This window comes from Mauremys reevesii, linkage group 5 (assembly GCF_016161935.1).
Source record: "Mauremys reevesii isolate NIE-2019 linkage group 5, ASM1616193v1, whole genome shotgun sequence".
Taxonomy (NCBI): Eukaryota; Metazoa; Chordata; order Testudines; family Geoemydidae; genus Mauremys; species Mauremys reevesii.
In genome coordinates, this window is record NC_052627.1 from 94,053,622 (window position 1) to 94,066,634 (window position 13,013).

Consider the following 13,013-nt stretch of genomic DNA (forward strand, 5'->3'; position numbering starts at 1 on the left):
ATTTTTACAGCATAACATGGCTATTTTATAATCCACAGACATTATCTTCACAGTTATACATAAACATAAAAAAAGAAAACCAAATTAATAGCTGAACAGTTCAGTCCCCACAGAAACAGTGAAAAGAAACTGAGAGTTCCCAAAAATTTAGGTTTAGTTCACCTAAATCTCAGTTAGTCTTTGATCACCAAATCTATACAGTTTGCTGAGTCCTAAACAACATCTTCCCTCCACTTGCTTGTAGTTGGAATCCATGCAGATGCTTCCTCTGCTGAAATCACTGCTAGCCAGTCAGCTAACTGATTAAGCAATCACTCAGTTAAGTCACAAGTCTATAGATTTAAATAAAAGCCTGCTGCGAAATGCTTCAGAGTTAGGGACAACAGCCTGCTTTCTGTTCCTAGGCTCAGGACTCTCCCAACTCGCACAGGGCACACATGGTCCTTTGTAAAGCAGCTGCCCTGACTGCTTGCCCTCATGGAGTCTGATCCCAGGAACAGGGAACCTATTGGAGCATACTCCAAACTCCTATTAGAGTGACACATCCAATTCCAGAAGCTTCTGGATGTGGAGTGCTTAATCTGCCTACCAGCAATGACTCAGACACAACTCACTCCTACTTCCCCTTAATGGATCTGTTAAAGAGATCTCCCTGTTAGGCTCATGGGTTACACTTGGACAAAGACTCAGACTTGATGCCAGTCTGGAGCTTCCAGTATAGTGAAAACTCCTCTTCATATACACGCTGTTACAAAGAGGGATTTGGACATGGACCTCAAATGAGAAGGCTGTGACCCAGGCAAAATTGGGAGGAGGATTTTGTTTGTTTACATTGGATTTTATTGTTGGGTAATGTGTTTGGTTGGTTGACATTGTGTGGGGGGTTATTTTGGGGGCAGGAGACATTCGTTACTCTGAAAGAGATGGAATTTTGGTACGATCAGAAAGTTAAACTAACATAGTAGGAAAAGAAAACTGAAAGTGGTGGCTGTGTTACCACGGTCACCAGGAAAGCTGCTATTATAATCACACATTCAAGATTTCCATCCCTCAGTTAGAATATGAGCTACTTTACTCTTGTCACCCGCCAGTTTGCTGTTTGCCTTTCTTGCAGGTGGTCAGGCTGCTGACTTTGCACCTCTAATGTATTGTACACCTTATTTTCATTTTGTACTGTATTTTAACTTCTAATTTACTTTTTTCATAGGATAAAAAAAATTCATGGACAGGAAATAGAGAGAGAGCTGCAAATCCACTACTTGCATTGGATTTTTTAGTGCTTCCAAAGCAGGCTCTTTACGAAAGCATACTGTGACCTCCTCAATTCTCACAATGGGGGGGCTTCCAGCACAGCATAATGGGACAGCTCATCACTTCCAGTACAGTGGCAGAACTTCGAGTTCCTCTTCGAGTAGTATCCCAATGGATGCTCCACTTTAGGTGCACATGTGCCCCATGCGCCTTTGACCGGAGATTTTTATTAGTAGTGTCCATTCAGCCCTACTTTATGCTCTGCATCAAAGCTATATCGGGCTGCGTAGGCAAACTGTTCTCAGTTCCTTCTCAACTGCCTCTGCCTGAAACACAGCTTAGCATGTCTGCATTATGCATGCCTTGACTGCTCAGTGAGTTCATCTACTTAGTTTATTTAGTTTGTCATTAGTTTGTTGGTTAGTAGTAGTTAGTTACTAGCTACTGAAAAGATTGTTTTATTTCCTCTGGGGGAATCCTCCCTGTGAACCCAGTTCACTAGAATTTAAATGTAGTCTTACATGTAGAGAGGCTATACTGGTCAATGATGCACACTCGAAGTGCCTTCTCTTCCTGGAAGAGTAACATATCCCACAGAAGTATAACTTCTGTTTGGCCCTCAAATCCAGGGTACAGAAGAATTGGGAAATCAAGCTGAGACTGTTAATGATTGATCACTGCCTTTGCCCTGCTTCAGAGCTCGGTCTGGGGCACCCCCTATACATCAGTCTCTACGGTCTCTAGTGCCCCTTTGGCCTTAGTACAACACTCTCCTAGAAAGGATAAGACTTCAGAGGTTTCCTCTAAAGATCCTAAGAAGAGGACCTGTAATTCCTGTCTTAGGTACCCACCTTGAAAAGACCTCACTCTCCGACAAGGTCAGCAGCCTCAGAGACCTTGTCCCAGGGCTTGGTATGGTACAGGTGAGGCATTCCTCCAGTGCCAGCAAGGCAGGAAAATCCTGCAGCTCTAAAGGTAAAAGCTCTGAGAAGGCTCCAGTACCATCTAGTGTAGATGGTCAGAGCAAATACAGGAGATCGGTGGACTTAACCCCTCTCCCGGTACTCTTATCTAGCACTTCGGTAGCATGTAAGACTAAGCCTCTGTCTACATCAGTGCCACCTGTGAAGCTCTCACAACCATCGGTACCATCCTGTAGGGACAAGCATACCGGTCCATTGGTGCTGCAACTCCATTTGGTGTCTCAGGACTTTAGGTATCTGAAAGACTTATCGGTGAATGCTGAACCAGAGTCTCCATTGCTGGTGACACACTTAGCAGGTGTTTTTCCCAAGACTATGAATATGGGAGTTGGATTTCCAGATTCTTGTAGGCATATTTCAACCTTGGGGATTTCCAGAAGTGGACATCTTTGCCATAAAAAATGCCATCTATTTTGTTCAAGATGGGAGTGCCTAGATTGCAGTTTCTTGGGGTACATCTTCTTCCTTACTTGGACTTGCATTACCCCAGATGCCTCTGATTCACAAAGTGGTGAATAAAATCAGACAGGGCAAGACCAGAGTTATTCTAATCACCCCAACATGGTATAGGCAGGCATGGATTCCTTACTTGTTTTGTCTAGCTCTTTGTCTCCAGCAATAAATCTCCCAATCACTCTCCAGCTGCTCTCCCAGGACACCAGTCATCTGCTGCATCCCAATCTAAGTATTCTCCACCTCAAAGCATGGGTCCTCTGTGGTTCACGGGAGTAGAGTCAGTCTGTTCTGCAGAAGTGCAACAGATATTATTAAACAGTTGGGAAGAGTATACCAGAAATACTTACCTTCAGAAGTGGAGATGATTTAATCACTGGTGTGAACTCCAGAATGCTGCCCCTAAATCTGCCTTGCTTCCACTTGTTTTGGAATACTTGCTGCAACTAAAGAAAATCAGATTATCACTTAACTCTCTCAAGGTTCATTTGGTGGCATTAACAGCTTTTTATATAACTGTTGAGGCGTTCTCATTGTTTGCTCTCTTTACAACTATAAGGTTCATGAAAGATCTGGGTAATCTCTTCCCACTGGTGAAAGTCCCCACCCCAGGTTGGGATCTTAATTTGGTTCTTAAAAGTCTCATGAAATCTCCTTTTGAACCTGCTCCTTACTGAATTTGTCCACATAAACAGCCTTCTTAGTGAATCGGGGAAATTGGGGCCTTAATGTCACACCCTCATTTCACAGGATGTTCTACAAGGACAAAGTTTCCTTACGACCACACCCCCAGTTTCTTCCTAAAATGTTTTCTGAGGTTCATCTGAATCAGATAATTTTACCTCCCAGTTTTCTTTCCAAAACCACATAACGCCAATCTGGAGACTGCCCTCCATACTCTAGATCAGGGGTAGGCAACCTATGGCATGTGAGCTGATTTTTAGTGGCACTCACGCTGCCTGGGTCCTGGCCACTGGTCCGGAGGGCTCTGCATTTTATTTAATTTTAAATGAAGCTTCTTAAACATTTTTAAAACCTTAGTTACTTTACATACAACAATAGTTTAGTTATATATTATAGACTTGTAGAAAGAGACCTTCTAAGAATGTTAAAATGTATTACTGGCACGTGAAACCTTAAATTAGAGTGAATGAATGAAGACTCGGCACACCACTTCTGAAAGGTTGCCAACCTCTGCTCTAGATGTCAGGCAGGCATTAGCCTTCTATCTAGATAAGACTAGATCATTTTGTAAATCTTTTAGACTGTTCATTTCATTTGCGGACAGATCTAAACAGTCTGCTATTTCTACTCAAAGACTATCAAAATGTATTTCAGAGTGTATTATAGCTAGTGCTGCCAGCATACCACCCCCTGTTGGTCTGTCAGCTCACTTGACAAGCTCACAATCTGCATCTATGCCTGTAATTAAAAATGTCCCAGTATCTGATATCTACAGAGCTGCTACATAGTCTTCTGTACAGACCTTTTCCAGACGCTATGCTTTAGTCTATGCCACTAGATCTGATGTGGCAGTTGGCATTGTAGTTCTTTCCTGTGTGCTGGCACTAATTCCTAAACTCCCTCCTCCCTTTCTGGATAATGCTTAGGAGTCACCTGAAGTGGAGCACCCATAGGGACACTACTCAAAGAACAAAGAGAAGTTACTCACCCTGTGCCATAACTGTGGTTCTTCAAGATGTGTCCCTCTATGGGTGCTCCACTACCTGCCATCCTTTCCTCTGCTTTAGAGTTTCCTTCTGAGACTCTGGGTATGTCTACACTACAAAATTAGGTCAATTTTATAGAAGTAGATTTTTAGAAATCGATTTTATACAGTCAATTGCATATGTCCACACTAAGCGCATTAAGTTGGCAGAGTGTGTCCTCACTACTATAGCTAGCATAGATTTATGGAGTGGTGCACTGTGGGTAGCTATCCCACAGTCTCCTCCACCTATTGGAATTCTGGGTTAAGCTCCCAATGCCTGATGGGGCAAAAACATTGTTGAGGGTGGTTTTGGGTTCAGGTTGTCAGTCGCCCCTCCCTCTGTGAAAGCTACAGCTGACAATAATTTCACGCCCTTTTCCCTGGGTTACCCATGCAGACGCCATACCCGGCAAGCATGGAGCCCGCTCAGCTCACTGTCACTGCTGTTGTTGTGGGCAAGTCTTCTGTGAGGGCTGCTGTGATCCAAGTAGCCAATGCAATCATTGATGTTCTGTTATCAAGGGTAGTGACTCTGGGAAATGTGCAGGCCTTTTTAGATTTTAGGTGCATCATATTCCTGTCCTGTGTTTGTTTCTACGCTCTATGATTCTGGGGGGACTGCATGCCTCCACAGGTGCCAAGTCCCAACTGACCCTGCCCTAGTTGCCAAAACCTAGTTTCCTTCCTCAGCCCTCTCCAGGGACAACATCTGTGGTATAGATATGAGTTATCAGTACATAAACCTGATACACATGGAAAACTGAAAATGAGGGAACAATGTAAAATTAAATTTAATATAAAATAAATATGTATTGGTCTTCCTTATAGAATTGCACACATTTTTCATATCCTGGATGTGTTATAGTGATTCTTTGTTTCTTCTACCATTGCTAAACTGGGTCTTGGTGTTGGGGTCTTTTTGCTTCCAGAAGCAGATAAACTGTTTTGTTCTTCAAGTTATTCTGATGTGAAGTTTTTTATATACTTTTATATAGAAATTTTTATAAACTTAATTAAAAGTCTCTAGCCAAGGTTCCTTAAGAAGTGTAGCACATCATTCTTATTGTTACTATGTGCATAATGTATTATTTGTATAAACTTTCCCAGTAGTAGACTACAGCACTATGTAGGAAATCTGCCTAGCGCAGGGGTTCTTACAACAAAATTTTTGGTGGCCTCAGAGTGAGTCCACCAATTCTTGCTGGTGGCAGCTCTGACAAATCCGTCTCTCTGTCCCTGCCTCCCCTTCAGTGGGAGCCCGCCCTGGGGAAGGTGGGTCGGGAACTCACTGGCTGCCTGTGGAGTCCCGGACAGGAGCAGGAGGGCTGCGCAGGGCAGTGCACCAGAAACTGAACACCACAGCTGCTTCCAGTGCTGTGCACACTGGTTCTGTGTGTCTCCAAAGGCGCAGCCCATAAGGTGACTGTACGGTGCAGGGCTCCAATACCTGTTGGCAATGCTAGTGCAAACACCAAGGCGGCGTATCTTGCTGCCCTTGGTAACAGCTATTCAAGAGCAACAGCTGGGTGCTGCAGGGAGGGGCCACAGCTTTGTGCCCTGTCCCCATCTTTGCCCATGCTTTCGAGGCTGTTGTAGCCACAAAAAAATCCACTGGTGGCTGCGTGCAGCCACAGTGGCCCAGGAGCGGCGGAAGCTCCCTAAAAGTGTGTGGGGGCCACCAGTGCCTGAACTGTAGCCCCGCCCTCACGCCACTGCTTCCCACAAGGCCTGCCCTTGTGCCACCTTTTCTCTCTGAGGCCGCACCCCAACCTTTCCCCTAAGGCCCTGCCCCCACACTGCCTCCTCCCTGGGGCCCTGCTCCTGTGCTGCCTCTCCCCCACCCCTGACCCTGCTCTCCTCTCTGCCCCTTCCCCTATCACTCGCTCTTATGGCCAGTAAAAAGTGGGAGGGGCATAGACCTCCCACTTTTAATAGTGATGGGGCCATGGCCCTCTGGTGCCCGCTGTTCCAGTTCCCCTGCGGTGGCCACGTTGAGAAACGCTTGTCTAGACATATGCTTAACTAGCTAGACTCATTGATGCTGGCTCTCTGGGTCAGGCTGGAATCTTTGGGAAACATGGTATTGTTTTCCAGATCTACCATGCCATCTGTTACTATACTAGTGTATCTAACATGCACAGTGATTCAGCATATTATCCTTCTCCAAATTTGCAATCAAAAGGAAATGAATGGATAGAGTGTAACGGTCCCTAAGCATAGTCTTATAAATTACAGGAAAGTTCTGATTTTTTTCCCCCAACATGGACAATTTTTCTGAATAAAAAATTCACTGGAAAAAAAAAGTACCGAAAATAAAATGAAAAAACCCACAAAAGCTTTATGAAAGTAAATTTGCTTTTATTCACTATACAGTGAAGAAACACATTTTCTGCAGCCTTAGCGATGAGCATAAAATCTTTCCATCTTGTAACTTAACTCTTGACAATATTTACATTTTATTTTTCAAAATTGTTTAAAATTATCAGTTGTTCATTTTTTAAAACTTCCCTTCAACTTTAGGCATGTTGAGTCAGATAAGTTCATACACTGACATTTGGTAGTCACTGTGTTTATAGCCTGTTTGCAGTATTAATCAGCTGCTTTCATGTTCATTATAATTAAAATAAGAAACAACCATTCAATAAATTCAACAATGTAAAGACTGAAAGATAAAATGAATAAGACATGACATCTGCCAAATAATGGTTGGATTTCTGGTGCATAATTCATTTGTAATATTCTGCATGGGACATAGAGCTTTGATGTAGAGCAGTTAGTCTATCATAAAAATCCCTTAAATATTTATCTTGAACTTTAAGAACAAACAAACAAATGTAGCAATCTTCCATAACTTAGCATTAGGACACATTTGTGTTTTGTTTTCTTGCATTCTTAAAATAGTTTATTGTTAAGTGGGTGTAGTCCTACAGATCAAACCAGGACTTGTAGGATAGTCTATTTATGAACTGATGTGAATGTTTCTCTTAGCTTAGTTATTAGGAGCATTTAGGCTCTGCTAAAATTGAAATAGTACTCAAACGATTGATGAGGCAACTTTTAAGTTATACACACACCGTAATTTTCCTTGTGATAGTCTTAAAGTACATATTTCCAGTTCAAAGTGATCTGCTAGCAAAATAGCAGATAGTACTATTTCAAAATTATCTGCATACTTTCATACTATCCCAACAATTGTACTATCTGCTTGCTCACTAGTAAAGCTGTCTGATGTTTATGGGAGACAAAATGGGTGAGGAAATATCTTTTATTGGACCAATTTCTGTTGGTGAGAGAGACAAGCTTTCGAGATACACAGAGCTCTTCCCCAGGACCAGTTTTGAAATGATACTATCTTCTACTTTGCTAGCAGATAGATAATTTTGAAATGGTACTATATACCTGAGGAAGAGCCCTGTGTAATTTGAAAGCATGTCTCTCTTAGCAACAGAAGTTGGTCTAATAAAAGATATTATCTCACCCACCTTGTCTCTCTAATATCCTGGGATCAACACAGCTACAACAACACTGCATACAACAATGATGTTTATGAGTCAACTCAAGTGCTGTGGTTTGGGAGATGGAGATCATTTAGGTTTGGAACTCCAAATGATTCTTGATGTAGGCACTGTCTGATTCATTAACACCCTCTTTCAACTTTTATTTGAAGCAAATTTATTGTTCTTCAGAACACCTGGATTGTAAGGTACTGTCATGACATACACTTCAAGGAATAATAAGGAAAGTGTGTGTGTAACTTGTTGGTACTATAATAATTGTACATGGTTTTTTGTCTTTCTTTTTTAGCACTGCAAAATACAATATAATCACATTCCTGCCAAGGTTTCTTTATTCCCAGTTCAGAAGGGCTGCTAATGCATTTTTTCTTTTTATTGCATTACTTCAGGTAAGCTCAACTAAAAAAAAATCTGAATTTCAAAACATTTAAGTGCTAATACATTCCATACATTACTATTATAGCTATTTCAATGTTTTACAGAAATTCCATGTGTCCATCTAATTAGATCATGTGATACGGCTTTAATGAATTAAGAATAAAATGTCAGTGAAATACTGGATATTTATACATCTCATTTTGCAACTGTCTTATTTACAGAAAATATTTCCTTACTAGGAATTTTTATTTCTCATTATGGCCTGAACTTAACTGATGGGCTAACAGACCTATTCTCATTGTAGAAGTCCTCCATCATGATAAATTAATATTTCAGACAAAGAAACTAATATTTTTGGTTTACCAACCTGTATTTGATCAGGACTAAGGTTCATCCTTTACAAAAAGTGCCAGAAGATTTTTGATCACAGATGGACAGGGCCTCACTTTGAAGTCTCTTCCAGAACACTGCACTTCCATCTCTAATACTGGTCAATTAGCAGAGTGCTGGTTGAAAGGAAAACATGCAGCCTCACTGAATCACCAACACAGCTTCTTGTAGAAAGGATCTTCAGGAAGTGATCAGCCCTGATCCATCTTAGCTTAAGATCTGACACCATTGCAGTCAAAGATAGTGATGCGTATCAAAACCAAGTAATTAATTTAAAATAGACATTTATTTTTAAAATTTGAGATTCTCATGTGACATTTCTACATAGGTGACGCTGACATTAACTAGTACTAGTACCAATTACTATACCAAGTGCAGCAGAATGATATTTAACTCTTCCATTACTTAACTGTTGAACTTTGATTGCCTTAGAGAGGAGACTATTTATGTGCTTCATCCACCTGAAGTCCATCTTATTCAGAAGTGCTTTTTTAAAAGAAGGACACAACACTTTTGAACTGCATTGATTTAAAATCGTTCACATTCGTTTAAAGTTGATAATGTAAAGGCAGACCATATAGTTGGTGTGATACATTATATATGCCATACCTAATGACTGAAGTTTGAACTGTGGACAGGAATAGTGACAAAGTTACGTTTATATTTAACATTTCTAAATTCACCTAAATCAGTGTTGTTGTATATTAATTAGTCAATATATACAATTAACAAAGGAGGAAAGCTCTCCTCATCTTAGTGATATTGGCTGTATTTTGTACCATAACACTAGTCACATGGCACTTATATTCACTCTCACACCTTCTGCCTCTATCATGAGTGATTGTCAAATATTCAGATGAATGTGGATGACTGGAGTTATCAGTGTTTGCCATAGAACTAAGCAGCTCCTCTATCTGTAGTTACTGTAACACACACAATAGTTCATTGTGAACATTAGATCACCCAGCTATACCCATGCATGCACATTCAGTATAGCATAGGCTACTCGCGTATCAATTTTGTGGGTTTTTTAGTTTTTGTGATCTTGCAGCCAGAGGTGTTAATGAGGATGTAGGACTTGCCTTTTTCTGATAGAAATGAACATTTTAAATATGAAACTTCTTAGCAGGAGAAACCTCTATTTAAAATCTGAAATTCTGTTAATTGGGAAACACTAATAAAAGAAACAAGTACAAAACATCTACTGCAATTTAAGACTATACAATAAGAATGCAAAGAACTAGGAACACACAAGTAAAAAATCTTATTTTGATTTTTTAATACCTGATTTTTATCCCTCCTGAACACAGTGTTTTGTAAAATGCAGTCCTCCTTTGCACAACTTACATCTAATTCCAAAGAAAATAGTGAATAGATTCCACTGGTCATGGGGCAGTTGAACTTTAGATCCCCATTCTTGAAAACACTGAAGCATGTGCATAACTTCACTCATGAGAATAATTCCTCTGAATACTTTTAAAAATGTAACCACTCATGTGCTTTACTATGCCATGTCTTTTGGGTCTGTACGATAGCCATCACAGGGAAAACCATCAGCACTACATTACAAAAGTATTAAATTATCTCTTACGTTAAACAAAAAAGTTTTACTGAGACACTGGAAAGCTCAGTGTTTTTCCCCAGACTTGGTGTTGAAATCAGATATAGCATCAGACCTTGTGGGAAGATGGAGAAGGAATGCTGCAAAGTATCTCACCATAAATTCCTATATATTTATGCCTACATTTTATAATTCTGTTGCCCAAATAGAAACATTTTTCATATCAATTACATGTTGCTTCTGATTTTATGAGAACAGGTATAAGTGTAATGATTTAGGGAGGTTGAAAATAGTAAGCAGTTATAGGCTCGGTAATAAGAAGGACTAAAATATGTAAATGAAGAAAATGGAATTGTACATGAACCTGAATAAAGTGGCATTCTTTTGCATTACTAAGTTCTGTTTATTATAATCAAACTGCACTTTGATTTACAAATATAAAATACATTTTTCTTTTTTTTAATAGCAAATTCCAGATGTGTCGCCAACGGGTCGTTATACAACATTGGTTCCTCTGTTATTTATTTTAGCTGTAGCAGCAGTCAAAGAAATCATAGAAGATCTTGTAAGTATTTAATACAATTATTTCCTAAATAAATAACCTATAATATTTATGCATCTCTAAAATTAAAAATAATTGAATATATCTACATTCTCAAGTTACACAGCATGTAGTGCTTTGTATGAGGAGATTCTCCTAAACCCTAGGAATATGTAAAATATCTTGCTTTAAACAACAGATGAAAACCTTGAACAATGGTGGAGATAGTTTAGGAAAATACATATGATACCAGGAGGTGATATCCATGTGGTAAATTGTACAGGAGTGTGATAAATGTATTGCTATTGTATACCAGTTCATTTGATCACATGCCTATAACCTCATTACCTGCCACCAATCCATCTCCTCAGGACTTATTCTGACTTTCTAAACAGCTTCAAATAGCATTTTTGTATTATCTTTCTAGAGAAATATTTACTTCTCCCTCTTGATGTAGAATCCCTTCTCCCCAAAATTACTTCTGAAGTCTGATGGCTTTCAAGTCTAATATCTCATGTCCTTTCAGGGCTAGAAATGAGAATTTTATACAGTCATAAAGAAGAAATCCCCAGCTTTTCTAGTGTGTCCCAAACCCCTTTCTATCCGTATAATTGCATCCACAGTAGGGGAGTTGCACCAGTGTAGTGAGATCTTTGCAAAATCAATGCCACTGTACAAGTGACTGGAGGATACCTAACATTAATCAAGATTTAAAAAAAAAAAAGAGAGGCTCCAGAAGCTATCCTGGCAATTATAGGCTGGTAACATTAGTACCATGCAAATTTGTTGAAACTAATGTAAAGTAGAGAATGATCAGACCCATAGATGAACACAATATATTTGGGAAGAGTCAACACAGCTTTTGTAAAGGGAAATCCTGCCTCACCAATTTATTTGTGGGGGTCAACTAACACATGGACAAGAGTGATCTTGTAGAGGTAGCCTACTGAACTTTCAGAAAGCCTCTGATGAGTTCTCTCACCAAAGGCTCTTAGGCAAAGTACACAGTCATGGGATAGGAGGGAGGGTCCTCCCATTGATCAATAACTGGTTAACAGATAGGAAACAAAGGGTAGAAATAAATGGTCCGTTTGCACTATGGAGAGAGGTAAATAGTGGGGTCCAAAAAGGATCTCTACTGAGACCAGTCCTTTTCAACATATTCATAAATAATCTTGAAAAGGGGGTAAACAGAGAGGTAACAAAGTTTACAGAAGTTACAAAATTATTCAAGATAGTTAAGTCCAAAGTTGACTGCTAAGAGATCTCACAAGGCTGGGTGACTGGGCAACAAAATGGTAGATTGACTTTCATGTTGATAGATGCAATGTAATGCACATAGGGAAAAATAATCCCAACTATACATACAAAATGATGGGGTTTAAATTAGCAGTTACCTCTCAAGAGAGAGATCTTGAAGTTGTTATGGACAGCGCTCTGAAAACATCTGCTCAATGTGCAGTGGCAGTCAAAAAAAGCTAAGAGAATGTTAGGAACTATTAGGAAAGGGATAGATAACAGAAAATATCGTAATGCCACTACATAAATCAATGGTACGCTCACACCTTGAATACTTTGTGCAGTCTGGTTGCCCTATCTAAAACAATATACTGTAAAATAGAATAGGAAAAGGTACAGAAAAGGTCAACAAAAATTATTAGGGTTATAGAACAGCTTCCAAGTGAAGAGAGATTAAAAATAATGGGACTGTTGAGCTTAGAAAAGAGATGACTAAGGGAGGATATGATAGAGGTCTAGAAAATCATGAATGGTATGGAGAAAGTGAATAAAGAAGTAGTATTTTCCCCTTCACTTAACACAAGAACTAGGGGAACTAATAGGGAGCAGGTTTAAAACAAACATAAGGAGGTACTTCTTCATACAATATACATTCAGTTGGGAAACTCATTATCAGGGGATGTTGTGAAGGCCAAAAGCATAACTGCATTAAAAAGAGAATTAGATAAGTTCATGGAGGAGAGGTCCGTCAATGGCTATTAGCCAAGATGATCAGAGATCTAACTCCAGAAGCTGGGACTGGAAGACATGGGATGGGTCACTTGATAATTGTCCTGTCCTGTTCATTCCCTCTGAAGCATCTGGCACTGGTCACTGTCAGAAGGCAGGATACTATTCTAGATGGACTATTGTTCTGACCCTGTGCGGCCATTCTTGTTTGCCTGGAAGAGAATCATGCAACAGAGCATTGATCAATATGCTGCTCTTTGTC

At 39.9% G+C, this 13,013-nt stretch overlaps 1 protein-coding gene across 6 annotated transcripts in view; it reads left to right on the forward strand.

Annotated features, from left to right (window-relative positions):
- Positions 1-13,013, forward strand: part of ATP8A1 (ATPase phospholipid transporting 8A1) — a 233,578-nt gene that overhangs the window by 16,435 nt on the left and 204,130 nt on the right. For all 6 annotated transcript variants that reach the window (XR_005599008.1, XM_039539925.1, XM_039539927.1 and 3 more), the window contains 2 exons: positions 8,203-8,302; positions 10,709-10,807. Coding sequence is in view for 4 of the 6 variants with exons in the window: in XM_039539925.1 (XP_039395859.1) it covers positions 8,203-8,302; positions 10,709-10,807 (199 nt within the window). In the remaining 2 variants the exon portion in view is untranslated. The remainder of the gene's footprint in view (positions 1-8,202; positions 8,303-10,708; positions 10,808-13,013) is intronic.